This window comes from Scyliorhinus torazame, chromosome 22 (genome assembly GCF_047496885.1).
Source record: "Scyliorhinus torazame isolate Kashiwa2021f chromosome 22, sScyTor2.1, whole genome shotgun sequence".
Classification (NCBI taxonomy): domain Eukaryota; kingdom Metazoa; phylum Chordata; class Chondrichthyes; order Carcharhiniformes; family Scyliorhinidae; genus Scyliorhinus; species Scyliorhinus torazame.
Genome location: NC_092728.1, coordinates 1,347,020 through 1,369,315, shown reverse-complemented (window position 1 = coordinate 1,369,315; position 22,296 = coordinate 1,347,020). Strand labels below are relative to the sequence as shown.

General features: G+C 50.5%; 1 protein-coding gene across 1 annotated transcript in view; it reads left to right on the top strand.

The window, feature by feature from the left end:
- The window catches only part of LOC140398878 (neural cell adhesion molecule L1-like), a 199,023-nt gene that overhangs the window by 81,568 nt on the left and 95,159 nt on the right, over positions 1 to 22,296 (top strand). Inside the window, exons 6-7 of the mRNA XM_072487822.1 lie at positions 15,406 to 15,589; positions 17,086 to 17,208. Of these exons, the coding sequence (XP_072343923.1) occupies positions 15,406 to 15,589; positions 17,086 to 17,208 (307 nt within the window). The remainder of the gene's footprint in view (positions 1 to 15,405; positions 15,590 to 17,085; positions 17,209 to 22,296) is intronic.

Here is a 22,296-nt window from a genome sequence, read left to right as displayed (position 1 = left end):
TCTTTCTCACTGTGTGTCTCTCACTGTGTGTGTCTCTCTCACGGTGTGTGTCTCTCACTGTGTCTCTCTCACTGTGTGTCTCTCTCACGGTGTGTGTCTCTCTCTCACTGTGTGTCTCTCTCTCTCTGTGTCTCTCTCACTGTGTCTCTCTCTCTCACTGTGTGTCTCTCTCACTGTGTGTGTCTTTCTCACTGTGTGTCTCTCACTGTCTGTCTCTCTCTCTCACTGTGTGTCTCTCTCACTGTGTGTCTCTCTCACTGTGTGTCTCTCTCTCACTGTGTGTCTCTCTCTCACTGTGTGTCTCTCTCTCTGTGTGTCTCTCTCACTGTGTCTCTCTCACTGTGTGTCTCTCTCTCTCACTGTGTGTCTCTCTCACTGTGTGTGTCTTTCTCACTGTGTGTCTCTCACTGTGTCTCTCTCACGGTGTGTGTCTCTCTCTCACTGTGTGTCTCTCTCACTGTGTGTGTCTCTCTCACTGTGTGTCTCTCTCACTGTGTGTCTCTCTCACTGTGTCTCTCTCACTGTGTGTCTCTCACTGTGTGTCTCTCTCTCACTCTGTGTGTCTCTCTCACTGTGTCTCTCTCACTGTGTGTCTCTCTCTCTCACTGTGTGTCTCTCACTGTGTGTCTCTCTCACTGTGTGTGTCTCTCTCTCACTGTGTGTCTCTCTCTCACTGTGTGTGTCTCTCTCACTGTGTGTGTCTCTCACTGTGTGTCTCTCTCTCACTGTGTCTCTCTCTCACTGTGTCTCTCTCTCACTGTGTGTCTCTCTCACTGTGTGTGTCTCTGTCTCTCTCACTGTGTCTCTCTCACTGTGTCTCTCTCTCTCACTGTGTCTCTCTCTCACTGAGTGTCTCTCTCACTGTGTGTGCCTCTCTCACTGTGTGTGTCTCTCTCACTGTGTGTCACTATCACTGTGTGTCTCTCTCTCACTGTGTGTGTCTCTCTCACTGTGTCTCTCTCTCACTGTGTGCCTCTCTCAATGTGTCTCTCACTGTGTGTCTCTCTCACTCTGTGTGTCTCTCGCTGTGTCTCTCTCTCACTGTGTGTGTCTCTCACTGTGTGTGTCTCTCTCACTGTGTGTCTCTCTCACTGTGTGTCTCTCACTGTGTGTCTCTCACTGTGTCTCTCGCTGTGTGTCTCTCTCTCACTGTGTGTCTCTCTCACTGTGTGTCTCTCTCACTGTGTCTCTCACTGTGTGTGTCTCTCACTGTGTGTGTATCTCACTGTGTGTGTCTCTCTCACTGTGTGTGTCTCTCACTGTGTCTCTCACTGTGTGTCTCTCTCACTCTGTGTGTCTCTCGCTGTGTCTCTCTCTCACTGTGTGTCTCTCTCACTGTGTGTGTCTCTCACTGTGTGTGTCTCTCTCACTGTGTGTCTCTCACTGTGTGTCTCTCGCTGTGTCTCTCGCTGTGTGTCTCTCTCTCACTGTGTGTCTCTCTCACTGTGTGTCTCTCTCACTGTGTCTCTCACTGTGTGTGTCTCTCACTGTGTGTGTATCTCACTGTGTGTGTCTCTCTCACTGTGTGTGTCTCTCACTGTGTGTGTCTCTCACTGTGTGTCCCTCTCACTGTGTGTCTCTCTCTCACTATGTCTCTCTCACTGTGTGTCTCTCTCTCACTGTATGTCTCTCTCTCACTGTGTGTGCCTCTCTCACTGTGTGTCTCTCTCTCACTGTGTCTCTCTCACTGTGTGTGTCTCTCACTGAGTGTCTCTCTCACTGTGTGTGTCTCTCTCACTGTGTGTCTCTCACTGTGTGTCTCTCACTGTGTGTCTCTCTCTCTCACTGTGTCTCTCTCTCACTGTGTGTGTCTCTCTCACTGTGTGTCTCTCACTGTGTGTCTCTCTCTCTCACTGTGTGTCTCTCTCTCTCACTGTGTCTCTCTCTCACTGTGTGTGTCTCTCTCACTGTGTGTCTCTCTCACTGTGTGTCTCTCTCTCACGGTGTGTCTCTCTCTCACTGTGTGCCTCTCTCTCACTGAGTGTGTCTCTCTCACTGTGTGTCTCTCTCTCTCACTGTGTGTCTCTCTCACTGTGTCTCTCTCACTGTGTGTGTCTCTCACGGTGTGTCTCTCTCACTGTGTTTTTCTCTTACACTGTGTGTGTCTCTCTCACCGTGTGTCTCTCTCTCACTGTGTGTCTCTCTCACTGTGTCTCCCTCTCTCACTGTGTGTCTCTCTCTCACTGTGTGTCTCTCTCTCACTGTGTCTCTCTTTCACTGTGTGTCTCTCTCTCACTATGTGTCTCTCTCTCACTGTGTCTCTCTCTCACTGTGTTTCTCTCTCACCGTGTGTGTCTCTCTCACCGTGTGTGTCTCTCTCACCGTGTGTGTCTCTCTCTCACTGTGTGTCTCTCTCTCACTGTGTGTGTCTCTCTCACTGTGTGTCTCTCTCTCACTGTGTCTCTCTCTCACTGTGTCTGTCACTCACAGTGTGTCTCTCTCTCACTGTGTCTCTCTCTCACTGTGTCTCTCTCACTGTGTGTGTCTCTCACTGAGTGTCTCTCTCACTGTATGTCTCTCTCACTGTGTGTGTCTCTCTCACTGTGTGTGTGTCTCTCTCACTGCGTGTCTCTCTCACTGTGTCTCTCTCTCACTGTGTCTCTCTCACTGTGTGTCTCTCACTGTGTGTGTCTCTCACTGTGTGTGTCTCTCTCACTGAGTGTCTCTCTCACTGTGTGTCTCTCTCTCACTGTGTGTCTCTCACTGTGTGTCTCTCACTGTGTGTCTCTCACTGTGTGTCTCTCTCACTGTGTGTCTCTCTCTCACTGTGTCTCTCTCACTGTGTCTCTCTCACTTGTGTCTCTCTCTCACGTGTGTCTCTCGCTGTGTGTCTCTCTCTCACTGTGTGTCTCTCTCACTGTGTGTGTCTCTCTCACTGTGTCTCTCTCTCACTATGTCTCTCTCACTGTGTGTCTCTCTCTCACTGTGTCTCTCTCACTGTGTCTCTCTCACTGTGTGTCTCTCACTGTGTGTGTCTCTCACTGTGTGTGTCTCTCTCACTGAGTGTCTCTCTCACTGTGTGTCTCTCTCTCACTGTTTGTGTCTCTCACTGTGTGTCTCTCACTGTGTGTCTCTCACTGTGTGTCTCTCACTGTGTGTCTCTCTCACTGTGTGTCTCTCTCACTGTGTGTCTCTCTCTCACTGTGTCTCTCTCACTTGTGTCTCTCTCTCACGTGTGTCTCTCGCTGTGTGTCTCTCTCTCACTGTGTGTCTCTCTCACTGTGTGTGTCTCTCTCACTGTGTCTCTCTCTCACTATGTCTCTCTCACTGTGTGTCTCTCTCTCACTGTGTCTCTCTCACTGTGTGTCTCTCTCACTGTGTGTCTCTCTCACTGTGTGTGTCTCTCTCACTGTGTATCTCTCTCACTGTGTGTCTCTCTCTCACTGTGTGTCTCTCTCACTGTGTCTCTCTCTCACTTCGTGTCTCTCACTGTGTGTGTGTGTCTCTCTGTGTGTCTCTCTCTCACTGTGTGTCTCTCTCACTGTGTGTCTCTCTCACTGTGTGTCTCTCTCACTGTCTCTCTCTCACTGTGTGTCTCTCTCACTGTGTGTCTCTCTCACTGTGTGTGTCTCTCTCACTGTGTGTCTCTCTCTCACTCTGTGTCTCTCTCACTGTGTGTCTCTCTCTCACTGAGTGTGTCTCTCTCACTGTGTGTCTCTCTCACTGTATGTCTCTCTCTCACTGTGTGTCTCTCTCACTGTGTGTGTCTCTCTCACTGTGTGTGTCTCTCTCTCACTGTGTGTGTCTCTCTCACTGTGTCTTTCACTGTGTGTGTCTCTCACTGTGTGTGTCTCTCACGGTGTGTCTCGTTCACTGTGTCTCTCTCACTGTGTGTCTCTCTCTCACTGTGTGTCTGCCTCTCTCACTGTGTGTCTCTCACTGTGTGTCTCTCACTGTGTGTCTCTCTCTCACTGTGTGTCTCTCTCTCACTGTGTGTCTCTCTCACTGTGTGTGTCTCTCACTGTGTGTCTCTCTCTCACTGTGTCTCTCTCTCACTGTGTGTTTCTCTCACTATGTGTCTGTCTCTCTCTCTCTCTCACTGTGTGTCTCTCACTGTGTGTCTCTCACTGTGTGTCTCTCTCTCACTGTGTGTCTCTCTCACTGTGTGTCTCTCTCTCACTGTGTGTGTCTCTCACTGTGTGTCTCTCTCACTGTGTCTCTCTCACTGTGTGTGTGTCTTTCACTGTGTGTGTCTCTCTCACTGTGTGTCTCTCTCACTGTGTGTCTCTCTCACTGTGTGTGTCTCTCACTGTGTGTCTCTCTCACTGTCTCTCTCTCACTGTGTCTCTCACTGTGTGTGTCTCTCACTGTGTGTCTCTCTCACTGTGTCTCTCTCACTGTGTGTGTGTCTTTCACTGTGTGTGTCTCTCTCACTGTGTGTCTCTCTCACTGTGTGTCTCTCTCACTGTCTCTCTCTCACTGTGTGTGTGTCTCTCACTGTGTCTCTCTCTCACTGTGTCTCTCACTGTGTGTGTCTCTCTCACTGTATGTCTCTCTCACTGTGTCTCTTCACTCTGTGTGTGTGTCTCTCACTGTGTGTGACTCTCACTGTGTCTCTCTCTCACTGTGTGTCTCTCTCTCACTGTGTGTCTCTCTCACTGTCTGTGTCTCTCTCTCACTGTGTGTGTCTCTCTCATTGTGTGTCTCTCTCTCACTGTGTGTCTCTCTCACTGTGTGTCTCTCTCTCACTGTGTGTCACTATCACTGTGTGTCTCTCTCTCACTGTGTGTGTCTCTCTCACTGTGTGTGTCTCTCTCACTGTGTCTCTCTCACTGTGTGTCTCTCTCTCACTGTGTGTCTCTCTCTCACTGTCTGTGTCTCTCTCACTGTCTGTGTCTCTCTCACTGTGTGTCTCTCTCACTGTGTGTGTCTCTCTCACTGTGTATCTCTCTCACTGTGTGTCTCTCTCTCACTGTGTGTCTCTCTCACTGTGTCTCTCTCTCACTTCGTGTCTCTCACTGTGTGTGTGTGTCTCTCTGTGTGTCTCTCTCTCACTGTGTGTCTCTCTCACTGTGTGTCTCTCTCACTGTCTCTCTCTCACTGTCTCTCTCTCACTGTGTGTCTCTCTCACTGTGTGTCTCTCTCACCGTGTGTCTCTCTCTCACTGAGTGTCTCTCTCTCACTGTGTGTGTCTCTCACTGTGTGTCTCTCTCACTGTGTGTGTCTCTCTCACTGTGTGTCTCTCTCACCGTGTGTCTCTCTCACTGTGTCTCTCTCACTGTGTGTCTCTTTCACTGTGTGTCTCTCTCTCACTGTGTGTGTCTCTCACTGTGTGTGTCTCTCACTGTGTGTGTCTCTCTCACTGTGTGTCTCTCTCACTGTGTCTCTCTCTCACTGTGTGTCTCTCTCACTGTGCGTCTCTCTCACTGTGTGTCTCTCTCACTGTGTGTCTCTCACTCACTGTGTGTGTCTCTCTCACTGTCTCTCTCACTGTGTGTGTCTCTCTTACTGTGTGTCTCTCTCTGTCACTGTGTGTCTCTCTCACTGTGTGTCTCTCTCTCACTGTGTGTCTCTCTCACTGTGTCTCTCTCTCACTGTGTCTCTCTCTCACTGTGTGTCTCTCTCTCACTGTGTCTCTCTCACTGTGTGTCTCTCACTGTGTGTCTCTCTCTCACCGTGTCCCTCTCTCACTGTGTGTGTCTCTCACTGTGTGTGTGTCTCTCAGTGTGTGCCTCTCTCACTGTGTGTCTCTCTCTCTCACTGTGTGTGTCTCTCTCACTGTGTCTCTCTCTCACTGTGTGTGTCTCTCACTGTGTGTCTCTCTCACTGTGTGTCTCTCTCTCACTGTGTGTCACTCTCACTGTGTGTCTCTCTCTCACTGTGTGTGTCTCTCTCACTGTGTCTCTCTCACTGTGTGTCTCTCTCTCACTGTGTGTCTCTCTCTCATTGTTTGTCTCTCTGTGTCTCTCTCTCTCACTGTGTGTCTCTCTCACTGTGTGTGTCTCTCTCTCACTGTGTGTCTCTCTCTCACTGTGTGTGTCTCTCTCACTGTGTGTGTCTCTCTCACTGTGTGTCTCTCTCTCACTGTGTGTCTCTCACTGAGTCTCTCTCTCACTGTGTGTCTCTCTCTCACTGTGTGTGTCTCTCTCTCACTGTGTGTCTCTCTCTCACTGTGTGTCTCTCTCTCACTGTGTCTCTCTCACTGTGTGTGTCTCTCACAATGTGTGTGTCTCTCTCACTGTGTGTCTCTCACTGTGTGTCCCTCTCTCACTGTGTCCCTCTCTCACTGTGTGTCTCTCACTGTGTGTGTCTCTCACTGTGTGTCTCTCTCTCACTGTGTGTCTCTCTCTCACTGTGTGTCTCTCTCACTGTGTCTCTCTCTCAGTGTGTGTGTCTCTCTCACTGTGTGCCTCTCTCACTGTGTGTCTCTCACTGAGTCTCTCTCTCAGTGTGTGTGTCTCTCTCACTGTGTGTGTCTCTCTCACTGTGTGTCTCTCTCTCACTGTGTGTCTCTCACTGAGTCTCTCTCTCACTGTGTGTCTCTCTCTCACTGTGTGTGTCTCTCTCTCACTGTGTGTGTCTCTCTCTCACTGTGTCTCTCTCTCACTGTGTCTCTCTCACTGTGTGTGTCTCTCTCACTGTGTGTCTCTCTCTCACTGTGTGTCTCTCTCACTGTGTGTGTCTCTCACTGTGTGTGTATCTCACTGTGTGTGTCTCTCTCACTGTGTGTGTCTCTCACTGTGTGTGTCTCTCACTGTGTGTCCCTCTCACTGTGTGTCTCTCTCTCACTATGTCTCTCTCACTGTGTGTCTCTCTCTCACTGTGTGTCTCTCTCTCACTATGTTCTCTCACTGAGTGTCTCTCTCTCACTCTGTGTGTCTCTCTCACTGTGTATCTCTCTCACTGTGTGTGTCTCTCACTGTGTGTCTCTCTCTCACTGTTTGTCTCTCTCTCACTGTGTGTCTCTCTCTCACTGTGTGTCTCTCTCACTGTGTGTGTCTCTCACTGTGTGTGTCTCTCACTGTGTGTCTCTCTCTCACTGTGTGTCTCTCTCTCACTGTGTGTCTCTCACTATGTCTCTCTCAGTGTGTGTCTCTCTCTCACTGTGTGTCTCTCTCTCACTATGTCTCTCTCACTGAGTGTCTCTCTCTCACTCTGTGTGTCTCTCTCACTGTGTGTCTCTCTCACTGTGTGTGTCTCTCACTGTGTGTCTCTCTCTCACTGTGTGTCTCTCTCTCACTGAGTGTCTCTCTCACTGTGTCTCTCTCACTGTGTCTCTCTCACTGTGTCTCTCTCTCACTGTGTCTCTCTCTCACTGTGTGTCTCTCTCTCACTGTGTGTGTCTCTCTCACTGTGTGTCTCTCACTGTGTCTCTCTCACTGTGTCTCTCTCACTGTGTGTCTCTCTCACTGTGTGTGTCTCTCTCACTGTGTGTGTGTCTCTCTCACTGTGTGTGTCTCTCTCACTGTGTGTCTCTCTCTCACTGTGTGTCTCTCTCTCTGTGTGTCTCTCTCACTGTGTCTCTCTCACTGTGTGTGTCTTTCTCACTGTGTGTCTCTCACTGTGTGTGTCTCTCTCACGGTGTGTGTCTCTCACTGTGTCTCTCTCACTGTGTGTCTCTCTCACGGTGTGTGTCTCTCTCTCACTGTGTGTCTCTCTCTCTCTGTGTCTCTCTCACTGTGTCTCTCTCTCTCACTGTGTGTCTCTCTCACTGTGTGTGTCTTTCTCACTGTGTGTCTCTCACTGTCTGTCTCTCTCTCTCACTGTGTGTCTCTCTCACTGTGTGTCTCTCTCACTGTGTGTCTCTCTCTCTGTGTGTCTCTCTCACTGTGTCTCTCTCACTGTGTGTCTCTCTCTCTCACTGTGTGTCTCTCTCACTGTGTGTGTCTTTCTCACTGTGTGTCTCTCACTGTGTCTCTCTCACGGTGTGTGTCTCTCTCTCACTGTGTGTCTCTCTCACTGTGTGTGTCTCTCTCACTGTGTGTCTCTCTCACTGTGTGTCTCTCTCACTGTGTCTCTCTCACTGTGTGTCTCTCACTGTGTGTCTCTCTCTCACTCTGTGTGTCTCTCTCACTGTGTCTCTCTCACTGTGTGTCTCTCTCTCTCACTGTGTGTCTCTCACTGTGTGTCTCTCTCACTGTGTGTGTCTCTCTCTCACTGTGTGTCTCTCTCTCACTGTGTGTGTCTCTCTCACTGTGTGTGTCTCTCACTGTGTGTCTCTCTCTCACTGTGTCTCTCTCTCACTGTGTCTCTCTCTCACTGTGTGTCTCTCTCACTGTGTGTGTCTCTGTCTCTCTCACTGTGTCTCTCTCACTGTGTCTCTCTCTCTCACTGTGTCTCTCTCTCACTGAGTGTCTCTCTCACTGTGTGTGCCTCTCTCACTGTGTGTGTCTCTCTCACTGTGTGTCACTATCACTGTGTGTCTCTCTCTCACTGTGTGTGTCTCTCTCACTGTGTCTCTCTCTCACTGTGTGCCTCTCTCAATGTGTCTCTCACTGTGTGTCTCTCTCACTCTGTGTGTCTCTCGCTGTGTCTCTCTCTCACTGTGTGTGTCTCTCACTGTGTGTGTCTCTCTCACTGTGTGTCTCTCTCACTGTGTGTCTCTCACTGTGTGTCTCTCACTGTGTCTCTCGCTGTGTGTCTCTCTCTCACTGTGTGTCTCTCTCACTGTGTGTCTCTCTCACTGTGTCTCTCACTGTGTGTGTCTCTCACTGTGTGTGTATCTCACTGTGTGTGTCTCTCTCACTGTGTGTGTCTCTCACTGTGTCTCTCACTGTGTGTCTCTCTCACTCTGTGTGTCTCTCGCTGTGTCTCTCTCTCACTGTGTGTCTCTCTCACTGTGTGTGTCTCTCACTGTGTGTGTCTCTCTCACTGTGTGTCTCTCACTGTGTGTCTCTCGCTGTGTCTCTCGCTGTGTGTCTCTCTCTCACTGTGTGTCTCTCTCACTGTGTGTCTCTCTCACTGTGTCTCTCACTGTGTGTGTCTCTCACTGTGTGTGTATCTCACTGTGTGTGTCTCTCTCACTGTGTGTGTCTCTCACTGTGTGTGTCTCTCACTGTGTGTCCCTCTCACTGTGTGTCTCTCTCTCACTATGTCTCTCTCACTGTGTGTCTCTCTCTCACTGTATGTCTCTCTCTCACTGTGTGTGCCTCTCTCACTGTGTGTCTCTCTCTCACTGTGTCTCTCTCACTGTGTGTGTCTCTCACTGAGTGTCTCTCTCACTGTGTGTGTCTCTCTCACTGTGTGTCTCTCACTGTGTGTCTCTCACTGTGTGTCTCTCTCTCTCACTGTGTCTCTCTCTCACTGTGTGTGTCTCTCTCACTGTGTGTCTCTCACTGTGTGTCTCTCTCTCTCACTGTGTGTCTCTCTCTCTCACTGTGTCTCTCTCTCACTGTGTGTGTCTCTCTCACTGTGTGTCTCTCTCACTGTGTGTCTCTCTCTCACGGTGTGTCTCTCTCTCACTGTGTGCCTCTCTCTCACTGAGTGTGTCTCTCTCACTGTGTGTCTCTCTCTCTCACTGTGTGTCTCTCTCTCTCTCACTGTGTGTGTCTCTCTCACTGTGTGTCTCTCTCTCACGGTGTCTCTCTCTCTCACTGTGTGTCTCTCTCTCACTGAGTGTCTCTCTCACTGTGTGTGTCTCTCTCACTGTGTCTCTCTCACTGTGTGTGTCTCTCACGGTGTGTCTCTCTCACTGTGTTTTTCTCTTACACTGTGTGTGTCTCTCTCACCGTGTGTCTCTCTCTCACTGTGTGTCTCTCTCACTGTGTCTCTCTCTCTCACTGTGTGTCTCTCTCTCACTGTGTGTCTCTCTCTCACTGTGTCTCTCTTTCACTGTGTGTCTCTCTCTCACTATGTGTCTCTCTCTCACTGTGTCTCTCTCTCACTGTGTTTCTCTCTCACCGTGTGTGTCTCTCTCACCGTGTGTGTCTCTCTCACCGTGTGTGTCTCTCTCTCACTGTGTGTCTCTCTCTCACTGTGTGTCTCTCTCTCACTGTGTGTGTCTCTCTCACTGTGTGTCTCTCTCTCACTGTGTCTCTCTCTCACTGTGTCTGTCACTCACAGTGTGTGTCTCTCTCACTGTGTCTCTCTCTCACTGTGTCTCTCTCTCACTGTGTCTCTCTCACTGTGTGTGTCTCTCACTGAGTGTCTCTCTCACTGTATGTCTCTCTCACTGTGTGTGTCTCTCTCACTGTGTGTGTGTCTCTCTCACTGCGTGTCTCTCTCACTGTGTCTCTCTCTCACTGTGTCTCTCTCACTGTGTGTCTCTCACTGTGTGTGTCTCTCACTGTGTGTGTCTCTCTCACTGAGTGTCTCTCTCACTGTGTGTCTCTCTCTCACTGTGTGTGTCTCTCACTGTGTGTCTCTCACTGTGTGTCTCTCACTGTGTGTCTCTCACTGTGTGTCTCTCTCACTGTGTGTCTCTCTCTCACTGTGTCTCTCTCACTGTGTCTCTCTCACTTGTGTCTCTCTCTCACGTGTGTCTCTCGCTGTGTGTCTCTCTCTCACTGTGTGTCTCTCTCACTGTGTGTGTCTCTCTCACTGTGTCTCTCTCTCACTATGTCTCTCTCACTGTGTGTCTCTCTCTCACTGTGTCTCTCTCACTGTGTCTCTCTCACTGTGTGTCTCTCACTGTGTGTGTCTCTCACTGTGTGTGTCTCTCTCACTGAGTGTCTCTCTCACTGTGTGTCTCTCTCTCACTGTTTGTGTCTCTCACTGTGTGTCTCTCACTGTGTGTCTCTCACTGTGTGTCTCTCACTGTGTGTCTCTCTCACTGTGTGTCTCTCTCACTGTGTGTCTCTCTCTCACTGTGTCTCTCTCACTTGTGTCTCTCTCTCACGTGTGTCTCTCGCTGTGTGTCTCTCTCTCACTGTGTGTCTCTCTCACTGTGTGTGTCTCTCTCACTGTGTCTCTCTCTCACTATGTCTCTCTCACTGTGTGTCTCTCTCTCACTGTGTCTCTCTCACTGTGTGTCTCTCTCACTGTGTGTGTCTCTCTCACTGTGTATCTCTCTCACTGTGTGTCTCTCTCTCACTGTGTGTCTCTCTCACTGTGTCTCTCTCTCACTTCGTGTCTCTCACTGTGTGTGTGTGTCTCTCTGTGTGTCTCTCTCTCACTGTGTGTCTCTCTCACTGTGTGTCTCTCTCACTGTGTGTCTCTCTCACTGTCTCTCTCTCACTGTGTGTCTCTCTCACTGTGTGTCTCTCTCACTGTGTGTCTCTCTCACTGTGTGTGTCTCTCTCACTGTGTGTCTCTCTCTCACTCTGTGTCTCTCTCACTGTGTGTCTCTCTCTCACTGAGTGTGTCTCTCTCACTGTGTGTCTCTCTCACTGTATGTCTCTCTCTCACTGTGTGTCTCTCTCACTGTGTGTGTCTCTCTCACTGTGTGTGTCTCTCTCTCACTGTGTGTGTCTCTCTCACTGTGTCTTTCACTGTGTGTGTCTCTCACTGTGTGTGTCTCTCACGGTGTGTCTCGTTCACTGTGTCTCTCTCACTGTGTGTCTCTCTCTCACTGTGTGTCTGCCTCTCTCACTGTGTGTCTCTCACTGTGTGTCTCTCACTGTGTGTCTCTCTCTCACTGTGTGTCTCTCTCTCACTGTGTGTCTCTCTCACTGTGTGTGTCTCTCACTGTGTGTCTCTCTCTCACTGTGTCTCTCTCTCACTGTGTGTTTCTCTCACTATGTGTCTGTCTCTCTCTCTCTCTCACTGTGTGTCTCTCACTGTGTGTCTCTCACTGTGTGTCTCTCTCTCACTGTGTGTCTCTCTCACTGTGTGTCTCTCTCTCACTGTGTGTGTCTCTCACTGTGTGTCTCTCTCACTGTGTCTCTCTCACTGTGTGTGTGTCTTTCACTGTGTGTGTCTCTCTCACTGTGTGTCTCTCTCACTGTGTGTCTCTCTCACTGTGTGTGTCTCTCACTGTGTGTCTCTCTCACTGTCTCTCTCTCACTGTGTCTCTCACTGTGTGTGTCTCTCACTGTGTGTCTCTCTCACTGTGTCTCTCTCACTGTGTGTGTGTCTTTCACTGTGTGTGTCTCTCTCACTGTGTGTCTCTCTCACTGTGTGTCTCTCTCACTGTCTCTCTCTCACTGTGTGTGTGTCTCTCACTGTGTCTCTCTCTCACTGTGTCTCTCACTGTGTGTGTCTCTCTCACTGTATGTCTCTCTCACTGTGTCTCTTCACTCTGTGTGTGTGTCTCTCACTGTGTGTGACTCTCACTGTGTCTCTCTCTCACTGTGTGTCTCTCTCTCACTGTGTGTCTCTCTCACTGTCTGTGTCTCTCTCTCACTGTGTGTGTCTCTCTCATTGTGTGTCTCTCTCTCACTGTGTGTCTCTCTCACTGTGTGTCTCTCTCTCACTGTGTGTCACTATCACTGTGTGTCTCTCTCTCACTGTGTGTGTCTCTCTCACTGTGTGTGTCTCTCTCACTGTGTCTCTCTCACTGTGTGTCTCTCTCTCACTGTCTGTGTCTCTCTCACTGTCTGTGTCTCTCTCACTGTGTGTCTCTCTCACTGTGTGTCTCTCTCACTGTGTGTGTCTCTCTCACTGTGTATCTCTCTCACTGTGTGTCTCTCTCTCACTGTGTGTCTCTCTCACTGTGTCTCTCTCTCACTTCGTGTCTCTCACTGTGTGTGTGTGTCTCTCTGTGTGACTCTCTCTCACTGTGTGTCTCTCTCACTGTGTGTCTCTCTCACTGTCTCTCTCTCACTGTCTCTCTCTCACTGTGTGTCTCTCTCACTGTGTGTCTCTCTCACCGTGTGTCTCTCTCTCACTGAGTGTCTCTCTCTCACTGTGTGTGTCTCTCACTGTGTGTCTCTCTCACTGTGTGTGTCTCTCTCACTGTGTGTCTCTCTCACCGTGTGTCTCTCTCACTGTGTCTCTCTCACTGTGTGTCTCTTTCACTGTGTGTCTCTCTCTCACTGTGTGTGTCTCTCACTGTGTGTGTCTCTCACTGTGTGTGTCTCTCTCACTGTGTGTCTCTCTCACTGTGTCTCTCTCTCACTGTGTGTCTCTCTCACTGTGCGTCTCTCTCACTGTGTGTCTCTCTCACTGTGTGTCTCTCACTCACTGTGTGTGTCTCTCTCACTGTCTCTCTCACTGTGTGTGTCTCTCTTACTGTGTGTCTCTCTCTGTCACTGTGTGTCTCTCTCACTGTGTGTCTCTCTCTCACTGTGTGTCTCTCTCACTGTGTCTCTCTCTCACTGTGTCTCTCTCTCACTGTGTGTCTCTCTCTCACTGTGTCTCTCTCACTGTGTGTCTCTCACTGTGTGTCTCTCTCTCACCGTGTCCCTCTCTCACTGTGTGTGTCTCTCACTGTGTGTGTGTCTCTCAGTGTGTGCCTCTCTCACTGTGTGTCTCTCTCTCTCACTGTGTGTGTCTCTCTCACTGTGTCTCTCTCTCACTGTGTGTGTCTCTCACTGTGTGTCTCTCTCACTGTGTGTCTCTCTCTCACTGTGTGTCACTCTCACTGTGTGTCTCTCTCTCACTGTGTGTGTCTCTCTCACTGTGTCTCTCTCACTGTGTGTCTCTCTCTCACTGTGTGTCTCTCTCTCATTGTTTGTCTCTCTGTGTCTCTCTCTCTCACTGTGTGTCTCTCTCACTGTGTGTGTCTCTCTCTCACTGTGTGTCTCTCTCTCACTGTGTGTGTCTCTCTCACTGTGTGTGTCTCTCTCACTGTGTGTCTCTCTCTCACTGTGTGTCTCTCACTGAGTCTCTCTCTCACTGTGTGTCTCTCTCTCACTGTGTGTGTCTCTCTCTCACTGTGTGTCTCTCTCTCACTGTGTGTCTCTCTCTCACTGTGTCTCTCTCACTGTGTGTGTCTCTCACAATGTGTGTGTCTCTCTCACTGTGTGTCTCTCACTGTGTGTCCCTCTCTCACTGTGTCCCTCTCTCACTGTGTGTCTCTCACTGTGTGTGTCTCTCACTGTGTGTCTCTCTCTCACTGTGTGTCTCTCTCTCACTGTGTGTCTCTCTCACTGTGTCTCTCTCTCAGTGTGTGTGTCTCTCTCACTGTGTGCCTCTCTCACTGTGTGTCTCTCACTGAGTCTCTCTCTCAGTGTGTGTGTCTCTCTCACTGTGTGTGTCTCTCTCACTGTGTGTCTCTCTCTCACTGTGTGTCTCTCACTGAGTCTCTCTCTCACTGTGTGTCTCTCTCTCACTGTGTGTGTCTCTCTCTCACTGTGTGTGTCTCTCTCTCACTGTGTCTCTCTCTCACTGTGTCTCTCTCACTGTGTGTGTCTCTCTCACTGTGTGTCTCTCTCTCACTGTGTGTCTCTCTCACTGTGTGTGTCTCTCTCACTGTGTGTCTCTCTCTCACTGTGTGTCTCTCTCTCAGTGTGTCACTGTGTGTTGGGATCTCGGGCCCAGTTATCCGGAGCTCGGGCCCAGTTATCCGGAGCTCGGGCCCAGTTATCCGGAGCTCGGGCCCTGATATCCGGAGCTCGGGCCCAGTTATCCGGAGCTCGGGCCCAGATTTCCGGAGCTCGGGCCCAGTTATCCGGAGCTTGGGCCCAGTTATCCGGAGCTCGGGCCCTGATATCCGGAGCTCGGGCCCAGATATCCGGAGCTCGGGCCCAGTTATCCGGAGCTCGGGCCCAGATTTCCGGAGCTCGGGCCCAGTTATCCGGAGCTCGGGCCCAGATATCCGGAGCTCCGGCCCAGATATCCGGAGCTCGGGCCCAGATATCCGGAGCTCGGGCCCAGTTATCCGGAGCTCGGGCCCAGATATCCGGAGCTCGGGCCCAGATATCCGGAGCTCGGGCCCAGATATCCGGAGCTGCGGCCCAGATATCCGGACTTCGGCCCCAGATACCCGGAGCTGCGGCCCAGAAAACCGGAGCTCGGGCCCAGATATCCGGAGCTGCGGCCCAGATATCCGGAGCTCGGGCCCAGATACCCGGAGCTGCGGCCCAGAAAACCGGAGCTGCGGCCCAGATATCCGGAGATGCGGCCCAGATATCCGGAGCTGCGGCCCAGATATCCGGAGCTCGGGCCCAGATATCCGGAGCTGCGGCCCAGATATCCGGAGCTCGGGCCCAGATATCCGGAGCTGCGGCCCAGATATCCGGAGCTGCGGCCCAGATATCCGGAGCTCGGGCCCAGATATCCGGAGCTGCGGCCCAGATATCCGGAGCTGCGGCCCAGATATCCGGAGCTGCGGCCCAGATATCCGGAGCTGCGGCCCAGATATCCGGAGCTGCGGCCCAGATATCCGGAGCTGCGGCCCAGATATCCGGAGCTCGGGCCCAGATATCCGGAGCTCGGGCCCAGATATCCGGAGCCTCTCGTTGCCTGGGCTGAGGGCAATGAGTAAGCGGCTGGTGATCTGGGATGGGGAACTAGTACGATGACGGAGGGGTTCCTGTTTGTAGCTGTCTTTCCGGGCTGACCAGGTCCCCAGTGTACCTGTTACCCTTAGTGATCAAACACTCATCCCTCTCCCCCTCCCTCTGTCTCTTGGCCGTGCCACAGATCAGTTACTGGAAAGAGCGAAGTTCGGACCGACACCACCTGATTGTGCGTGAGAATCGCACTCACGCACTGCTGAGGAATGTCAAACCCTACACAAGCTACAACCTGGAGGTGACGGTGTTTAACGGCAAGGGACAGTCAGACGTCACCGTGCCTCCGCATCAATTCACCACGCTGGAAGGAGGTACGGAGAATCAGCTCTGTCCAATCTTACTCAGGACAATCGGTGTCCAGCTCAGGTTCAGTTATCTCCGACTGCAGTCTGTGCTCTTTGTAATCACCATTCACTGTTTCAATCGTATCTCATCATTCCAAATACTCTCTCTCTGTCTCTCTCTCTCTGTCACCTCTCTCTCTCTCTCTCTCTCTCTCAAGAGTCAGAAGTTCTGCTCCTTCTCACAAACACCTTTATTTTCCTTTAACACAACTCTGTACAAAACTCTATCATCAAATCACCGGACACAAATAGACCAGCACAGCACAGTCCAGGCCCTTCGGCCCACGATGTTGTGCCGACCATTTATCTTAATCTAAGATCAGCCTAACCTCCACCCCTTCAATTTACTGCTGTCCATGTGCCTGTCTAAGAGTCGCTTAAATGTCCCGAATGACTCTGACTCCACCACCTCCGCTGGCCGTGCATTCCACACACCCACCACTCTCTGTGTAAAGAACCTCTGACATCTCCCCTATACCTTCCTCCAATCACCTTAAAATTATGTCCCCTCGTGACAGCCATTTCCACCCTGGGGAAAGGTCTCTGGCTACCCACTCTATCCATGCCTCTCATCACCTTGTACACCTCTATCAAGTCACCTCTCTTCCTTCTTCACTCCAGTGAGAAAAGCCCTAGCTCCCTCAACCTTTCTTCATAAGACCTGCCCCCCAGTCCAGGCAGCATCCTGGTAAATCTCCTCTGCACCCTCTCCAAAGCATCCACATCCTTCCTATAATGAGGTGACCAGAACTGGACACAATATTCCAAGTGTGGTCTAACCAGGGTTTTATAAAGCTGCAGCAAAACCTCGCGGCTCTGTAACTCAATCCCCCTGTTAATGAAAGCCAGCACACCATACACCTTCTTAACAACCCTATCAACCTGGGTGGTAACTTTGAGGGATCCATGTACGTGGACCCCAAGATCTCTCTGTTCCTCCACACTTCCAAGAATCCTGCCTTTAACCCTGTATTCAGCATTCAAATTCGACCTTCCAAAATGAATCACTTCACATTTATCAAGATTGAACTCCATCTGCCACTTCTCAGCCCAGCTCTGCATCCTGTCAATGTCCTGTTGTAACCTACAGCAACCCTCAACACTATCTACAACTCCCCCAACCTTCGTGTCATCGGCAAACTTACTAACCCACCCTTCCACTTCCTCATCCAAGTCATTTATAAAAACCACAAAGAGCAGAGGTCCCAGAACAGATCCTTGCGGGACACCACTGGTCACCGACCTCCAGGCGGAATACTTCCCATCCACCACCACTCAAAGGCCACCTGCAGCTTCTTTACATATCAGTGTCAATTAATGGATACTTAACATAAATGAGACATTTAATTGGAATGTCTCTTAACCCATTCCTTAACATATCTCTCTCTCTTACTCTGCCTCTGTCTCTCTCTCTCTCTCTTTCTGTCACTCTCACTCACTCTCTCGTTCTATTTCTCCTCTAGTTCCCAGCCAGCCTGTGATGCTGCGCCTTGAGATGCGAAAGGACACGGAGGTCACGACCTCTTGGGATCTTCCTCATCAGCCCAATGGCATCCTGACCGGTTACGTGTTGCAGTATCAGCACAGTGAGTCCTGTCCTGGGAGTGTTTGATGGGGACAGTGTAGAGGAAGCTTTACTCTGTATCTAACCCCGTGCTGTACCTGTCCTGGGAGTGTTTGATGGGCACAGTGTAGAGGGAGCTTTACTCTGTATCTAACCACGTGCTGTACCTGTCCTGGGAGTGTTTGATGGGGACAGTGTAGAGGGAGCTTTACTCTGTATCGAACCCCGTGTTGTACCTGTCCTGGGAGTGTTTGATGGGGACAGTGTAGAGGGAGCTTTACTCTGTATCGAACCCCGTGTTGTACCTGTCCTGGGAGTGTTTGATGGGGACAGTGGAGAGGGAGCTTTACTCTGTATCTAACCCCGTGCTATCCCTGTCCTGGGAGTGTTTGATGGGGACTGTGTCGAGGGAGCTTTACTCTGTATCTAACCCCGTGCTGTACCTGTCCTGGGAGTGTTTGATGGGGACAGTGTAGAGGGAGCTTTACTCTGTATCTAACCCCATGCTGTACCTGTCCTGGGAGTGGGGACAGATGGGGACAGTGTCGAGGGAGCTTTACTCTGTATCTAACCCCGTGCTGTACCTGTCCTGGGAGTGTTTGATGGGGACAGTGTAGAGGGAGCTTTGCTCTGTATCTTATCCCGTGCTGTCCCTGTCCTGTGAGTGTTTGATGGGGACAGTGTAGAGGGAGCTTTACTCTGTATCTAACTCGTGCTGTACCTGTACTGGGAGTGTTTGGTCGGGACAGTGTAGAGGGAGCTTTACTCTGTATCTAACGCCGTGCTGTACCTGTCCTGGGAGTGTTTGATGGGGACAGGGTAGAGGGAGCTTTACTCTGTATCTATCCCCGTGCTGTACCTGTCCTGGGAGTGTTTGATGGGGACAGTGTATAGGGAGCTTTACTTTGTATCTAACCCCGTGCTGTACCTGTCTTCGAACACAGCGCAGTACAGGCCCTTCGGCCCACGATGTTGCACCGAAACAAAAGCCATCTAACCTACACTATGCCATTATCATCCATATGTTTATCCAATTAACCTTTAAATGCCCTCAATGTTGGTGAGTTCACTACTGTAGCAGGTAGGGCATTCCACGGCCTCACTACTCTTTGCGTAAAGAACCTACCTCTGACCTCTGTCCTATATCTATTACCCCTCAGTTTAAGGCTATGTCCCCTCGTGCCAGCCATTTCCATCCGCGGGAGAAGGCTCTCACTGTCCACCCTATCTAACCCCCTGATCATTTTGTATGCCTCTATTAAGTCTCCTCTTAACCTTCTTCTCTCCAACGAAAACAGCCTCAAGTCCCTCAGCCTTTCCTCATAAGATTTTCCCTCCGTACCAGGCAACATCCTGGTAAATCTCCTCTGCACCCGCTCCAAAGCCTCCACGTCCTTCCTATAATGCGGTGACCAGAACTGTACGCAATACTCCAAATGCAGCCGTACCAGAGTTTTGTACAGCTGCAACATGACCTCATGACTCTGGAACTCAATCCCTCTACCAATAAAGGCCAACACACCATAGGCCTTCTTCACAACCCTATCAACCTGGGTGGCAACTTTCAGGGATCTATGTACATGGACACCGAGATCCCGCTGCTCATCCACACTTCCAAGAATTTTGCCATTAGCCAAATATTCCGCATTCCTGTTATTCCTTCCAAAGTGAATTACCTCACACTTCTCTACATTGAACTCCATTTGCCACCTCTCAGCCCAGCTCTGCAGCTTATCTATGTCCCTCTGTAACCTGCTACATCCTTCCACACTGTCGACAACACCACCGACTTTAGTGTCGTCTGCAATTTTACTCACCCATCCTTCTGCGCCCTCCTCTAGGTCATTTATAAAAATGACAAACAGCAACGGCCCCAGAACAGATCCTTGTGGTATGCCACTTGTAACTGAACTCCATTCTGAACATTTCCCATCAACCACCACCCTCTGTCTTCTTTCAGCTCGCCAATTTCTGATCCACATCTCTAAATCACCCTCAATCCCCAGCCTCCGTATTTTCTGCAACAGCCTACCGTGGGGAACCTTATCAAACGCTTTACTGAAATCCATATACACCACATCAACTGCTCTACCCTCGTCTACCTGTTCAGTCACCTTCTCAAAGAACTCGATAAGGTTTGTGAGGCATGACCTACCCTTCACAAAGCCATGCTGACTATCCCTGATCATATTATTCCTATCGAGATGATTACAAATCTTGTCTCTTATAATCCCCTCCAAGACTTTACCCACAACAGACGTGAGGCTCACCGGTCTATAGTTTCCGGGGTTGTCTCTACTCCCCTTCTTGAACAAAGGGACCACATTTGCTATCCTCCAGTCCTCTGGCACTATTCCTGTAGCCAATGATGACATAAAAATCAAAGCCAAAGGCTCAGCAATCTCTTCCCTGGCTTCTCAGAGAATCCTAGGATAAATCCCATCAGGCCCCGGGGACTTATCTATTTTCAGCCTTAGGGTAGAGGGGGCTTTACTCTGTATCTAACCCCGTGCTGTACCTGTCCTGGGAGTGTTTGATGGGGACAGTGTAGAGGGAGCTTTACTCTGTATCTAACCCCGTGCTGTACCTGTCCTGGGAGTGTTTGATGGGGACAGTGTAGAGGGAGCTTTACTCTGTATCTAACCCCGTGCTGTACCTGTCCTGGGAGTGTTTGATGGGGACAGTGTAGAGGGAGCTTTACTCTGTATCTAACCCCGTGCTGTACCTGTCCTGGGAGTGTTTGATGGGGACAGTGTAGAGGGAGCTTTACTCTGTATCTAACCCCGTGCTGTACCTGTCCTGGGAGTGTTTGATGGGGACAGTGTAGAGGGAGTTTTCCTCTGTTTCTAACCCCGTGCTGTACCTGTCCTGGGAGTGTTTGTTGGGGACAGTGTAGAGGGAGCTTTACTCTGTATCTAACCCCGTGCTGTATCTGTCCTGGGAGTGTTTGATGGGGACAGTGTAGAGGGAGCTTTCCTCTGTTTCTAACCCCGTGCTGTACCTGTCCTGGGAGTGTTTGTTGGGGACAGTGTAGAGGGAGCTTTACTCTGTATCTAACCCCGTGCTGTATCTGTCCTGGGAGTGTTTGATGGGGACAGTGTAGAGGGAGCTTTCCTCTGTTTCTAACCCCGTGCTGTACCTGTCATGGGAGTGTTTGATGGGGACAGTGTAGAGGGAGCTTTACTCTGTATCTAACACTGTGCTGTACCTGTCCTGGGAGTGATTGATGGGGACAGTGTAGAGGGAGCTTTACTCTGTTTCTAACCCCGTGCTGTACTTGTCCTGGGAGTGATTGATGGGGACAGTGTAGAGGGAGCTTTACTCTGTATCTAACCCCGTGATGTACCTGTCCTGGGAGTGTTTGATGGGGACAGTTTAGAGGGAGCTTTACTCTGTATCTAACCCCGTGCTGTACCTGTCCTGGGAATGTTTGATGGGGACAGTGTAGAGGGAGCTTTACTCTGTATCTAACCCCATGCTGTACCTGTCCTGGGAGTGTTTGATGGGGACAGTGTAGAGGAAGCTTTACTCTGTATCTAACCCCGTGCTGTACCTGTCCTGGGAATGTTTGATGGGGACTGTGTAGAGGGAGCTTTACTCTGTATCTAACCCCGTGCTGTACCTGTCCTGGGAGTGTTTGATGGGGACAGTGTAGAGGGAGCTTTACTCTGTATCTAACCCCGTGCTGTACCTGTCCTGGGAGTGTTTGATGGGGACAGTGTAGAGGGAGCTTTACTCTGAATCTAACCCCGTGCTGTACCTGTCCTGGGAGTGTTTGATGGGGACAGTGTAGAGGGAGCTTTACTCTGTATCTAACCCCGTGCTGTACCTGTCCTGGGAGTGTTTGATGGGGACAGTGTAGAGGGAGCTTTACTCTGTATCTAACCCCGTGCTGTACCTGTCCTGGGAGTGTTTGATGGGGACAGTGTAGGGGGAGCTTTACTCTGTATCTAACCACGTGCTGTACCTGTCCTGGGAGTGTTTGATGGGGACAGTGTAGAGGGAGCTTTACTCTGTATCTAACCCCGTGCTGTACCTGTCCTGGGAGTGTTTGATGGGGACAGTGTAGAGGGAGCTTTACTCTGTATCTAACCCCGTGCTGTACCTGTCCTGGGAGTGTTTGGTGGGGACAGTGTAGAGGGAGTTTTACTTTGTATCTAACCCCGTGCTATACCTGTCTTAGAACATAGAACATAGAACGATACACGCAGTACAGTCCCTTCGGCCCACGATGTTGCTCCGACATGGGAAGTCAAAAAACAAAAGCCATCTAACCTACACTATGCCATTATCATCCATATGTTTATCCAATAAACCTTTAAATGCCCTCAATGTTGGCGAGTTCACTACTGTTCCAGGTAGGGCATTCCACGGCCTCACTACTCTTTGCGTAAAGAACCTACCTCTGACCTCTGTCCTATATCTATTACCCCTCAGTTTAAAGCTATGTCCCCTCGTGCCAGCCATATCCATCCGCGGGAGAAGGCTCTCACTGTCCACCCTATCTAACCCCCTGATCATTTTGTATGCCTCTATTAAGTCTCCTCTTAACCTTCTTCTCTCCAACGAAAACAACCTCAAGTCCATCAGACTTTCCTCATAAGATTTTCCCTCCATACCAGGCAACATCCTGGTAAATCTCCTCTGCACCCGCTCCAAAGCCTCCACGTCCTTCCTATAATGCGGTGACCAGAACTGTACGCAATACTCCAAATGCGGCCGTACCAGAGTTCTGTACAGCTGCAACATGACCTCCCGACTCCGGAACTCAATCCCTCTACCAATAAAGGCCAACACTCCATAGGCCTTCTTCACAACCCTATCAACCTGGGTGGCAACTTTCAGGGATCTATGTACATGGACACCGAGATCCCTCTGCTCATCCACACTTCCAAGAATTTTGCCATTAGCCAAATATTCCGCATTCCTGTTATTCCTTCCAAAGTGAATCACCTCACACTTCTCTACATTAAACTCCATTTGCCACCTCTCAGCCCAGCACTGCAGCTTATCTATGTCCCTCTGTAACCTGCTACATCCTTCCGCACTGTCGACAACACCACCGACTTTAGTGTCGTCTGCAAATTTACTCACCCATCCTTCTGTGCCC